A 14,416-nucleotide genomic window follows, 5' to 3' on the forward strand; every position below is an offset into this window, starting at 1 on the left:
CTATTCTATGTCAATAGAAAGATGTTTCTAGGTTCAGAATTGTATTTCTAACATGGCTAAGCATTATTCTCAAGAGTGATAATGTTATATGTGAAGGGCAATGTACTTTATTGTAACAAAAATCGAGAATCTCTTTGCAATTCAAAACAGACTTTAACCTTGATGGTATTTATCAAGCGGTTTCTTCCAGGTTTGTGGGAATATGAATCAGCTGAACCACATGAAAGTTTTGTTCAGACAGGCGGCTCAAGAGGCTGGAGATGTTGTAAAACAAAACAGCTGGATGAACTCAGAGGGTTGACCATACTGCTGCCTCTAAAGATGCGGCCTGACCCCAAGTTACATCAGCAATATGTTGTTTATCTTCTGTCCAGATACATGTCAGAAAATTTGCAGCTCTTTACTAATGAAAATAAAACTAAGTTCAACTTAATAAGAGGAATGGAATTAGCCTTCCTTGACAACGTATTTTTTTAGTCAAACACAACCCCAAGATATGGTTGACGGAGTGATCCACTCACAGAAAGTAAGGTGCAAAGCATTTACTTCCTAACCTCTACTGCAGTATCAGTAAAAAAGGTTTTTGACTTTTACCTTGCATAATACAAAATTTTATTTCTAATAATCTAGTTTTTATTTAAGGTAACTGTTTACCTGTATGAAAATCTTTTTGGCAAGATATAAATTGTGAACGTAATGCAGATCGGGAGTTCGAATTAAGTAACTCCACCCTATGTATCTACATGACAGAATCCCAAAGACAGAAAGTTCTTTAAAGAGGATTAAGTCTAGTCAAAAAAAAATCAAGTATCATCTCAATATGGTGAATCAGATATGCTCTTCACCACTCCAGCCTAGACTTTTACTAAGTTAGCAAGAAAGAGCATGCTTGCCATTTAATATCTTCATAACTGATGTTACTTGATCATTCGTCATGAGGAACACCTGGGTAAAATCAGAAATAAATCTTTTTTGACCAGGTGCATATCTGTTCAGTGAGGAGGATTTTAAAGATGGAGGCAACATGGCTGCTATCCACAAAGCATAAATGGTCAAGGAGAAGAATTATTTTCATGATATAAAAAAATTGAAACCTTAAATAGGTGAGATTCCCTTTTCCTGTTCTTGGATGTGGTAGACCTTCTGGAAATTAAGGATGGAGATTTTACCTCTGTCCCCTTATATGAACTGTATGTGAAAAATTTGGTATCTGCTTCTATTAAATACAAAGTCAATAAATATATTAACTGTCCTGTTGTACATAGTATTTATTACAAATAACTATAAATTGCACATTGCACATTTAGAGAGACATAATGTAAAGATTTTTACTCCTCGTGTATATGAAGGATGTAAGTAATAAAGTTTATTCAATTCAATTCAAAAATGGGTAGAGCTTCCATGTGATACAACTGTTCAGTAATGGAAGCATGAGTTTTTAAGTCTTGGATACGGAAAAAAGAACATGGAATTCTATACTCATCAAGTCAGACAGCTTCTGTGTAGAGAGAAATGGCGAAGTGTGCACTCCCTCCTACTGTATTAGTGCTCAACAGCTGGTTTCCTCTATATTGGTGAAACCAAATGCAGAATGGGCAATTGCTTTAGAATAACCTTGGTCACTTTTGTAAAAGTGATCCTGAGTTCCAGCAGCCTGTCACTTTAATTCTCCAACCCACTATCACTCTGACCTACTTGTCTTTGAATGCTTACACTGTTCCAACAAAGTCAATGTAAGCCTGTGAAACAGCTTCTCATCTTCCAAACAATCACATTACAGATGTCAGGACTTGATACCGAGCACTTTCAGGTAACAAGCTTTTTCGGAGCTGGATTAGACATTCATCAGAATCAAGTTGAACGTCACTGGTATATGTCATGAAATTTGTTGTTATGCGGCAGCAGCGCAAAGCAAAACATAATAAAAACTCTAAATTACAGTAAGAAATTAAAGAGAAAAATAAGTAGTGAGATAGTGTTCTCGGGTTTAATGTCTATTCATAAATCCAACAGCAGAGGGGAAGAAGCTGTTCCTGAATCACTGAGTGTGGGCCTTCAAGCTCCTGTACCTCCTCTGTGACAATATTGTCCATCAGTAGAATTGGTAAGGCATCTAACAGTATAGAGAGAGAATGGGACAATGGCTTTATAAACACAAGATCAAATATTCAGATTCATTTATTAACCACATGCACACTGAAATATACAGTGAAATTCATTGTTAACAGCAAACACAACCCTAGATGTGCTGGGTCAGCCCGCAAATGTCACCACACATTCCAGCACCGACATAGCATGTTCAGCAGAATAACATGAGCAATACCAACTACAGACCAACATCAAAACAATCCCCTTTTCTCCCTCCCAACCACCCAGACAGACCTCCAGTCCCAGGCACGGCCACCTACATGCCTCCAGCGCGCTAGCAGATCAGCTCAAAGGGCTGAATAGCCTATTCCAGTTCCTACTTTTCTATTCTTCTCAGCAGACTAACCCCTCACCACACCAACACATCCCAAAGGTTGGGAATCTCAAGTTTAAGGCACTGGTTAAAAAAGGAGAACAATATGCAAGGAACGGGAAGTGGAGATGAATGAACAGGTCTCAACACAGATTCAGAAATGGGGGGCTGAGTCTGAGATGAACTCAAGCTGACAGAGAGTAGAGTAATTGACTCTTACCAAGTATGAACAGGTAGAGACACATGCACTGCTGACAAAGGTATGATCTAAGATGCAGGTGTGCTGTCGCCGAAGCAATTTTGGGAGATTCGGTGAACTCTGAATAGTGATTGTGTTGGTGGGTGGTACGAAGTTCATCTGAGATTGCAAACAGTCTGGTTCAGTTTCAGACAACTGACAGGGACAGGGATGGAGTCACCGGTGGGGAAATGGAGCTTTGGCTCCCAATATTAAGCTGGAAGTGGATGACATTTATTCAGAGAAAACATGGCACTGGTGAGGTCCCATCAGCACATGTCTTACAGAAACTAATGCAATGGTTTCAGGTGTTGTTGCACACAGATGGGAACCAAGATCAGACCATGTGGACCATCAAAGATTAGTTGTTAGTGACTCTTTCAGAACCTGTCACCACTTGAGACAGTCCACCTGATGGACAATATTGTCAGGCAGACTTGGAAAACAGTTGTAGCCATTAGAGCAGGGAAGACTATTTGCCCAGTGCCTGGCCTTCCATTCAATGTGATCTACCCCATACATAACCAACTCTCCATAGCCTTCAGTTCCCTGAACTCCCTTTCAAAGGTCAAGCCACATCCAAGATGAGCCATACAGCACAGAAGATAACAGGGAGATAGTTACTCAGTAGAATGTTGTGTTCAGGACTATTCATAAATATAAGGACTTTAAAGGTTTACAGCGAACTGTAAGAAGAACTATGTGCAGGATATGCAAATATTCTGATGACTAATAAAGGCAGCACAATCATTTTTAAGTCTGGTCTACTTCCACTGTCATGTATCGAGGGAAAGGTGCCGAATATCGAGCAAAGTAAATTAACTCAGTGATTTCAACAGGAAAATGAACTTTGCACTAATCCATAATGACTTTATTGAATCTGTGCATCCATTAAATAATCATGTATTTACTGTTACGGAGCAAATCTTTTCATCCTGTGCCTTCAATGTACATCCAGAACAGTGCACTGCCCTGAACACTGAACAGCTGCAGAAGCTAACCTTGAGCTTTCAAAGCACAATGAATACAAACATTAAAATCCCATTCCTCCTCAGAGGTCTCAAAGGGTTCTCTGCATTGAGAGATCCTTTGGTGACAAACTGTGAAGCAATGGACTGTGCTCTCAACTACAACTCCTTCCTTATTTGAAGATTCTGAGAAGTCGTGTGATACCACGAATTTCGTAAGGGGCAAACCACAAACTGTGCACAAATTTATCCTTATTTGCGTTTTGGGGAGTGGGGGGGGGGGTGTGGTGGTAAATGGTTTCCAGTCCCCATCCCCACTCCATTTAAAATATGACAGGTGTGACCACTGTAAGAAAGCAGGGAATAAAAGATTTTCAGAGCTGAGGATTCCTTTTTCCGTAGAGTTAAACTGAAGAGAAAGACTTAAGAAATTCCCACTGTATTTGTATTAATTTTTAAAAATATTCAGATAGAGCTTGCTTTTATTACTTAAAAAAGTCAGAATAACTTCAGCAAAGCTCCCACCTCATCCTCGTATTTCTTCGAGCTACAGATACAGAGTGTGGGTGAACAAAGGGAACTTGGGGTTCAAATCCATACATCCCTCAAGGTCGTTGTGCAGGTTGATAGGGTGGTTAAGAAGGCCTATGGGATGCTAGGCTTCATTAACAGGGGGATTGAGTTCAAGAGTAGAGGTCATGTTGCAACTCTACAAATCTCTGGTGAGACCGCACTTAGAGTATTGTGTTCAGTTTTGGTCACCTCATTATAGGAAGGATGTGGAAACTATGGAGAGGGTGTAGAGGAGATTTACCAGGATGTTGCCTGGTTTGGAGAACAAGTCATATGACGCAAGTTTAGCAGAGCTGGGACTTTTCTCTTTGGAGTGTAGAAGAATGAGAGGGGACTTGATAGAGGTCTTCAAGATTATGAGAGGCATAGATAGGGTGGATAGTCAGTACCTGTTTCCCAGGGCACCAATAGCAAACACCAGAGGGCATGTGTACAAAATTAAGGGAGGGAAGTTAAGGAAGACATCAGGGGTAAGTTTTTTTACACAGAGGGTTGTGAGTGCCTGGAATGACTTGCCAGGGATGGTGGTGGAGGCTAAAACATTAGGGGTATTTAAGGGGCTCTTGGACAGGCTCATGGATGAAAGAAAAATACAGGGTTATGGGGTAGTGTGGGTTTAGTACTTTTTTAAAGGATTATATGGGTCGGCACAACATGGAGGGCTGAAGGGCCTGTACTGTGCTGTAGTGTTCTATGGTTCTAAACTCCAGCACAGCGCACCATATACAATTGAACAGCCAAGCGAAGAACAGTCTAATTTTATGGAGATCCCAAGTGCTTGACACATCAGGCATGAAAACTAAACAAGAGGTAAAGGGCCCAAAAGAGAAAAGAGGAATGAAGGTGCTCCATAATAGTTTGTTTTTCTCCCCAGCTTCCTTGGGCATTCTGCATTATGTAAAATTCTTCTCTTCTTCCTCTCGCTTTAAGATCAATCACTTCCCCATCTTATCCACCTAATACAAGTAATGACATCCTGACAGCAAAGTAAAAGCAAAGGAAACATCAATGGAATGAAGAGACAGCCATCCCATGTGCAGGAAATAAAGAGATAGAGATATGTACTGTATGAGGAATTTGGCTAGTTTTCATAGAAGTTTGTAAAGTGTCTTTGAATATCCTGAAGCACTTTCCCTAGTTACAGTTAAAAAATGTCAAAACACAGCAGCCACGTTTCACTGAATAAGCTTCACAAACTTTATTGACCTGATAGTCTGTTTCAGGAAATATATTTGAGGGTAAAATATTGGCCATAACACTGGAAGAACTTTCCAATTCCTCTGTGAATAATGCCACCTGGGAGGACAAATGGGGTACTTAGCACTTCCCCATTTATTGCTCCCAAATGATTCTACATTATTACTTTCTTTTGTAGGATTTGTGAAACTTTCTGGCAATGTTTGTTGCATTCTACAAGTCTGTGGTTTGCTATTATTATTGCACAACCGTGAATGTAGTCTGGAGATATGCTGGTGCCATATTAAATTCTTTTCCACTTTGCAAGCCAAATTCCAAAAATAGTGTTCCAGATCACAGTCTGTTTGCACATGGAATAAGCATTAATTTAAGTGTCAGTCATGGCTAAGTGGAAAGTGCATTGTTTCCAAATCAGAAACTTGTGAGGTTAAATCACTTTCAAGTACTTGGCACACAAGTGCCAGAGACAATCTTGACCTCAGTTCAGTCATCTTGGAGTTTGTGCATTCTACCTGTGACCACATGGATTTCCTTCACTATGGGATATAACCCAGTCCATCATAGGCAAAGCCCTCCCCACCACTGAGCACATCTACAAGTGCTGCCACAAGCACATTTACAGCAGCAGGTGCGTAAAAAGGGCCCGGAGGATCATAAGGGACTCCAGCCACCCCAACCACAAACTGTTTCAGCTGCTACCATCTGGCAAAAGGTACCGCAGTTTCAAGGCCAGGACCAACAGGCTTCTGGAGAGGTTCTTCCACCAGCCCATCGCATTTATTAATACACATTGATCTGATTGACTATCTGACTGTACAAACCAACTATGTACACAATCCTAGCATTTGGGCAATATCCTTCCACATTTCCCCTCTTTATTGCTTGTACATTGTGACGGAGACACAACATAAAGATTTTTACTCTCTTGGATGTAAGAAATAAAATAAACTAACACAAATACAAAGAAAGCAACATCCATCATTAAGGACCCACCCACCATCCAGACAATGCTCTCTTTGCATTACTACCATCAGGCAGACAGGAGGTACAGGAGCCTTAGGTCCCACACCACCATCTTCAGGAACAGTTATTACCCTCCAATTACTGGGCTCCTAAACCAGGCATGGATAATTTCACTCGCCTCAAATCTGAACAGTTTCTAAAAGCTACAGACTCACTTTCAAGGATGCTACAATTCATATTCTCAGGATTATTTTACTAATGTTTTTAATATTTGCACAATTTGTCTTCTTTTGTACATCGGTTGTTTGTCAGTTTTTGTTTACATATATGTACCTTTCATAAATTCTGTTGTATTTCTTTCCTGTAAATGCCTGCAAGAAAATGAATCTTGAGGTAGGAGTATATGGTGACATATACATACTTTAATAATGAATTTACTCTGACTTTGACTTCAGGTGCCTCTCACTTTCCACAGGCATGCAAAGTGATGAGTGAAGGAGCCACTCTAAATTGTCCCTCGCGCATTGAGGGGTGTTAGAACGTGAGGAAAATGGATTAAGTGGGGAGAATTTAAAACGAGATGAATGTATGATTACTGTGAACAGTTGAACATGTGGTGAGGAGCCCGTTTGTGTGCTGTATCTCTCTGCGATGCACTTTAGGCTGACAGGGTCAAAGGTTTTCTAGCCTTTCATCCTTTGACTAAAATATTAAAGATTAGCTTTATTTGTCGTACGTACATCAAAACATAAATCTATTGTTTGTGTCAAAGATGGGCAGGAGGCAGCCCACAAGCATCACCACATTTAACCATTACAGCACGGAAACAGGCCATCTCGGCCCTTCCAGTCCGTGCCAAACACTTACTCTCACCTAGTCCCACCGACCTGCACTCAGCCCATAACCCTCCATTCCTCTCCTGTCCATATACCTACCCAATTTTTTAAAAAAAATATTTCAGGCATTAATACCCATGACTTACTAACCTTTGACTTGTATGTCTTCGGAATGTGCAAGGAAACTGGGGTTCCCAGCAGAAATCCGCAGCTTCATCTATCTTATAAGGGATGAAGAATATTGGGATGCCCAGTGCCCATACAAACACATATCTCTCAACAGCAATGGGACAGAAAATCTGGTCATACATATTAGTAACAGCATGATGATTACAGTCTGACAGCATTAGGTCCAGAAGCAATTCTAGTGAGTGAACAAATGCAATCTGGGGTAGAGCAGCAAACACTCACTCCAGCTATGAGCTTGTTCAAACCAACTCCCAACCCAGATGCATTCCTGAGCAAGGACATTGTGTGCTTAATTAAGGAAACATTTGCAAAATATCCAACAGTGGACTCTTTTTCAACCAATGATGACCTTGTCACTTTGATTAATATCCCAGCAACTTAAAATCTATGGAAAGAGTGGGTGTGGGGAAAGCCAAATGTGGCTAAGCCACCCAACAAGTTCTGAAATTCATAGGTCCTACTAAGTTTATGTGCATTTTTTTATGTTGGGGGTTAATATAAAAGCTAATGAGACAGAAATGGCTGCATGTGCAGACCACGTAATCACAAAACATGTCACAATGGGCTACTTAAGTGTGACCATTATTACCATGCAGCGATAATAATGTTGCTTCATTTTGCACACAGCAAGACAACAGAAACAAAACAACTTTATATAATATAATGGATTCCGGTTAATTGGGCCATTGGCTAATTGGGACATCTGCTTATTTGGGACAACTCTTAAAGAATAAAAACTAATTGAGAAAGTAGCTGGGATTCCCTTTGTTTATTTAGGACACTATGGGGCAGGAAACCTTTGCCAAACAGTTTCTAACTAGCATCAATCATGTGCTCTTGTGTGGTAGTTGGATCCAACGCCCTGCCTTGAGCGAACAGTTTTTAAATAGTGTCAGTTGCATGTGTTTGTGTTCAAAAAGTAGCATTTTCTTGTCACTGATAGTTGGCACAAAATAAGCAATAAGACAATTCAGAGCTGCTTAGCTCCCTACAGTTTCAAGCATTCAGGCTTGGAGATGCCAAGAGTGAGAATGAAACAATTTCACTACTTCAACAGGTTAGAAGCTACGAAGAATTTGAAGATATCATCAGTTATCTTGAATGTTACAACGAAAATGAAGATTTGGAGGATGCAATCGATGGCAGACCACTATCTGCACGAGGTGTCTATATTGACTTTATTTATTTACAGTCAAAAGAACGCCACATAGATTAATTCATCTATCCGTAAGTATTAGGAACTAATACACAGTTTCATAGTACTGCAGGAGTATTGGTAGTGTTCCAATTTGTTTCGTAGCTCATTTAAACACATACTTGTTACTCATTTTGTCATTTTTAACTATTTCCATGAAACTTCAAAATGTACAGGTCCCAACGTGCCCCAATTAACCGGAACCCACTGTACTTATATAATTAGATAGGATGCATTTGCCTGAGTTAAGACACTTGGCCAGGAGACCAGAATAATCTTACATTCAGATGCTACCATGGTTTATTTTCATTCTCTCAAAAGGCGCAGCTAGAATTTTGCTTGAATATCAAAAAGCCGGATTTGTACCTAATACAACAACCTTGCCTAATAACATTGATTGAAACATACATATTTAAGTATCATCAAACAGTTATGTCTTCAAAGAACAATGGGATAGAAGAAACGTACAAATTTAGTGTGTTTTTTTTTAAACAAGTGGTTTTAGATCATTCTCAAAATCCCTACTCAGGCATTCTGCTATCTGGAGTTGTAAGGTACAAATTTTAAATTCCTTATGTTGTTGTTCATGGTTGTGATTTTGGCTCCAGTGAGAGAGCTATCCAGCACCACCTTATCTGACAGCAGGGGGAGGATTAAGCTGAGAAAGTATGTGTCAAAACCTGTCCCATCGTGCATGCACACATCTTGTACAACATTTGCAATGGCAAAGATTACGAAAAAATCTCTCAGCCTCTAAAGCAGAGGATAGAGGTTGATGGGAAGAGGAAAATGAGAAGAGCATTGCTGCCCACTGATCTCCAGAATACCTCCATTATTTCTTTTATCCATCTGAAAAATGGCACAGCATCTTTACAGCAAAGGGAAAACAGACGCTTGAGTATGGCAGGCAGAACCAAATCCCACCTGTTAGAATACAAATATATTTATAATCAGAAACAGAGATGCTCGGAACTATTTGTGCATCAGTGTGCATCATGTTTCTGCTTTTTTGGACAAGTTTGTTCCTAGCAGTCAATGGTGAACTCTTCTGTTGAATACCTATATGGACACTGGCCACTGCTGCCATGCCAACATGGCAGCTTATCGCTTTTCTAAAATTGCATTTAAAGAGATGAAAATGGAATATACTCAATAATGCAACAAGCTTGCAGCTTCAAAAATAAAACATATGTTTCATTATTTTGAGGTCCCCAAACAAAGTGTTTGAAGAAGTTATTTTAATGAGATCCTCCGCAACAGCCAGTGAATCTAGGGCAGATTTTTGGTGCTGTCTAGGTTTTGTAGGTCAGGCTCATCACCCCAGATACAATTGATTTACCTCTTAACAATAAAGAGGCGTTTATCATTCCTGCCAAGACTTCACTTCTGAGTAAGAGGGCAATGATAACAAAAGAGATCTCAGTATCTCCTAATGAGTATACAAAACATCCTATCAACAGTAAGCTGGGTTATAAGTAATATCTATGATTTAAAACTTTTCCAACAACCAAAAATACATCACCAGGAAACTCAAATGTTTAATGCAATTGAAAATTAACTCCACCAGCATGAGACACTATAAAAACAAATTCCAAGACTCTGCATCAATTCACGCTTCATGACACTGAGTTGTTTCTCAACAAAATTTACATGTCACCAGTGCATAGGATGACATCAATTCTTGTCCAAGACCAGCAGGGCATTGCCTGGAGGAATCTGGACCACAGTGCACCCCCAGGACAATGTGTTCTTCACAGCAGAGTGGTGGATCAGAGCTTCTGAAAGGTATAGCAACAACTTGCTTTCATTCTTCAAATCTTCCACTCCTCCTTCCCCAGCCATCCAACATTCTGGCAAACAAATGGACATGAGAAATATTCTCTTGATTCCACATCCAATCTCCCCATCAAGCCTTCATATCACTGCTCATATCCTGAGTTCTGTAAACTCATCTGTCTTGGGGCAGCAGGGCAGCAGAATGGTAAGGACATTGTTTTACAGCGCCAGTGATCACTGACTGGGGTTCAATCCCCACTGCTGCCTGTCACATTCTCTCCGTGACTGCATGGGTTTCCTCCAAGAAAAGCTCTGCTTTCTCCATACTCCAAAGATACTTGGTTAGGGCTAGTGAGTTGCGGCCATTCTATGTTGGCACCTAGAGTGTGCAGCCTGCCCAGCACAATCCTCACTGATTTGATTTGATGCAAAAGGATGCATTTCACTGTATGTTTCTATGTACTTGTGACAAATAAAGCGAATCTCTCTGAACCATCCACCTCTGGCTTCAAGTGCAGGTCAGACTGGCCCTGTAGCTGCCCACTGTTTTGAACCCAGCATTCCAAATAGGCACAAACTTGATGATGAAAGGCAACTCTCAGTCAGTTGCCCCCAAGACCTTCAGGGTGCATTAGAATTTCTGGGCACATACTTTATTTTTCACACAAGAACTAGAAAACAATGGTAAGGAAAAGAATGAGTCTACGGCACTTTCTAATGACACTTCTGCAGGTTGAGTACCCCTTATCCGAAATGCTCGGGCCTGAAGTGTTTTGGATTTCTGATTTTTTCAGATTTTGGAATGTATAATGAGATAGCTTGGGATCGCTATAATTTCTGACTGAATTTATGTACGACCAGTAGGCAGTCTTCGTCTTACACTTGTTCATCACACATATGTACTGAGACAGTCATTCAACGCGTTAGATTTTCATCAGTGACAATCTTGGCAAACTCAATGAATTTCCCTGCTGTTTTGTGATCAACAGACCCGTTATCATTCCAAATCTTTAAAAATGTAAATCTGCTTCTTTTCTTAAATTTCCGCAACCAGCCAGCTGAATGTTCACAACTACCTTCAATTTTCAGTTTGTCGTGACAGATCTTTGCTTGTTTCATGATCAGCAGATCGTTAAGTGGTATATGTTCACTCTGACGCAGATGAACCCACTCTTACAGTTTTTCCCTTTATCCAGTGTTTTTATATTTTTCATTAACTTCTGTTCATTACACGTGAGGTCACTTCTCAGAATTGTCTGTGGTGTGCAGAGACCGGTGCATCGCCTGAGAACTTGGCCAGCACATTATGAAATTTTCCATTTATGATATCATGTCAGTGCTCAAAAAAATTTCAGATTTCGAAGGTGTTCAGACTTTGGAATTTTGAATAAGGGGTACTCAACCTGTGTAAAGATTTAAGTCACTGTCGAAGTTAAAATACAAAATTCTGCCACCATATCTAGCCTCAAAGCTCAGTAGCTCTCTTCAGCTAGGCCCTACCTGGGTTCCAGACCCCTTTGTTAATGGTAAGGGTCATAGCATATAAAAGATTGGGAACCCCTGAGCCAGGGTAACAAAAAAAAATCTTGATTTAACATCATCAACCCGGCTTCTTGTTTGACCTCAGCTGTGCAAGAAATTAACTTCAAACCCACCCCAGCCTTAAACACATCATTCAACTTCTCACATCCATCCCAACAACTGGCCTGGGTCAAACCCTCTAAAGAAAACTAAAGTTAATTAACAGAACTTAAGTTACCAAAGTATTTAATACTCTTCTCAAATGGCTTACTGGATCTCAGAATTACTCATTAAAAGGTTAATTCTGACAATGTACGTGACTAAGAAAGCTATTCTTTTGCTAAAAAACAACACTATCGTAATATATTTTTGACCCAGTATTTTTCTAATTCTATCTTGACTCTCAGGGTAACAGTTGACATATTTTTTCATAAAATAGCATTTCAGGCTCTTAGCCTCAATATCTTTGAACTGACTATATGTATGATCTTTTGCATGCTCGTAGTTAAGAAACGTGTGATCGCAATAAAAGTTCTTTGGTATAATTTCTTCATTTATTTTAATCCCTATTAATAGAGGATTATTTAAGGATGCAAGTGATCCGCTGAATTTTATGTATTTGTTATTTGGTCATCTAATGATTGTATTCACTTAATATCTCATAGTGATGCAGATATATAGAAGAACACTTGACAGATTGTGCTCCTGCATATTAATGAACCATTTCTATCAGACAGAATGCTGGTTCTGTAAAATTATATTTGCAGATGCTTTAAAATAGCCATGAATAATATTCATATTCACATAATTTCTTTTACTAAATTTGATTTTCTGGTCAGATTTAATCCTACTACTTTCATGCAAGTCTTCTCTTACACAGTTTTCACATAATTGACCAACTATACTTTGGGTTGATAAAATACCTGAACTTTATATCAGAGGAGAGTTTGATTGCTCCGGGCATGTGCTCAATGAAGTTTAGAAATATGATGAGGAATCTCATTGAAACCTATTGAATAGTAATAGAGTGGATGTGGGCAGGAAGTTTCCTTTTGTGGGGGAGTCCAAGACCAGAGGGCACAGCCTCAGAATAGAAGGACATTCCTTTAGTTTAGAAAAAGGATGAGGAGGTATTTCTTTAGCCACAGGGTGGTGAATCTGTGAAATTTATCGCCACAAACGGCGGTAGAAGCCAAGTCAATGGGTATATTTAAAGCAGAGGGTGATAGGTTCTCGATTAGTGATGTTACGGGAGAAGGCAGGAGAATGGTGTCAAGAGGGATAATAAGTCAGCCATGATGGAATGGCAGAGCAGACTTGATGGGCCGAAGGGCCTAATTCTGCTCCTACGGTTTCAGGTCTTTTGTGTTACAAACATTGATGAATCTTTGGCCCTCATGTGAGTGTATTAAAATGCAGCTATCGAGTTACCAATCTCATCAATACAAATACAAAGCAGTTGTGCCCACAGGAGGAACGGAGTGATTCTGCCGCATGGAACATTATGTCATCACACCCCCGCGCCCCCCAATCAGACATTACAAACATGGCTATACTGTTCATTTAAAAGAAGATCCAGCTGCACTTTCACACAACTGTTCTTCTCCCAAAAGAAGCTCACTGTTGTTACACAGAACTAGATGCCTGGGTTAGGCAGGTACCTTCAGCTCACAGTCTGCTGAATAAATCGGAACCCAAAGAGAAATTATTTCATCTTGGGATGAACAACCAGTTGAATCTATTCACTTTAGGCTTTCTTTCCAGGAGAATTGAAGACAATTCTGTGTAAAATTTTGATCTAATAACATAAGACTATCATATATATATATATTGAATTACAGCTGCACTGGCCTGTATTTGTTTTCTTAAGGTTGTTTTCCACAGAATAGCAAACATAACCCTCAGTAGGATTCGGAAGCCAGGTGAACCCAGATTGATTTGCTACCCTTTATTTATTTTCAGGACACAGACATCACCACCAACGCCAGCATTTATTGTTCATCTCCAAACTGAGAAAGCCATTAAGAGTCAATCACATGGTCGAGTCAGAAGTTGTGTATTGACCAATTCAGATAAGGATGGCTGTTCTCCTTCCCTGATAGCAGATGGATTTTTTTCCACAATCCAGAACTTTGAGAGGGAAAGTATTTTTATTTCGAATTCCAGAATTATTTATTTGCTTGCACTTAAGTTCCCTGGGTGCCATGGTGGGATTTGACTTCATATCTTTGGATCAATGATCCATAAATCTGGCTGCTGCTCTGTCTTAACCATTATGCTTCTGAAGATTGCATCAGCAATATGGGGCTTCTGACCAAGCAATGGAGAATTATTTGAAACAACCTTATATGGAGGCAATAAATACTTCGTTCAGGATTAGCTCTGCATTCTGTCGGTCTTAATGCAATGAGTGAGTTGAAAAGTAATTCCTTACTTTAGTACACCAGATATTTGCAAAATGGCTAAGAAATCTAATATTTGGAGAAAAGGGAGAGGAGT

The 14,416-nt window shown here is 39.7% G+C and overlaps 1 protein-coding gene across 4 annotated transcripts in view; it reads right to left on the bottom strand.

Annotated features, from left to right (window-relative positions):
* LOC132393975 (ephrin-A5-like) overlaps positions 1–14,416 on the bottom strand; it is a 196,857-nt gene that overhangs the window by 114,796 nt on the left and 67,645 nt on the right. For 2 of the 4 annotated variants that reach the window (XM_059969492.1, XM_059969490.1), the window contains exon 1: positions 7,387–7,586. The exons of the other annotated variants lie outside the window; for them this stretch is intronic. In XM_059969492.1, the coding sequence (XP_059825475.1) occupies positions 7,387–7,583 (197 nt within the window). In that variant the 5' untranslated portion in view covers positions 7,584–7,586. Of the gene's footprint in view, positions 1–7,386; positions 7,587–14,416 lie in introns of those variants that run through there. 4 annotated transcript variants of the gene reach the window in all.

This window comes from Hypanus sabinus, chromosome 5 (genome assembly GCF_030144855.1).
Source record: "Hypanus sabinus isolate sHypSab1 chromosome 5, sHypSab1.hap1, whole genome shotgun sequence".
Taxonomy (NCBI): domain Eukaryota; kingdom Metazoa; phylum Chordata; class Chondrichthyes; order Myliobatiformes; family Dasyatidae; genus Hypanus; species Hypanus sabinus.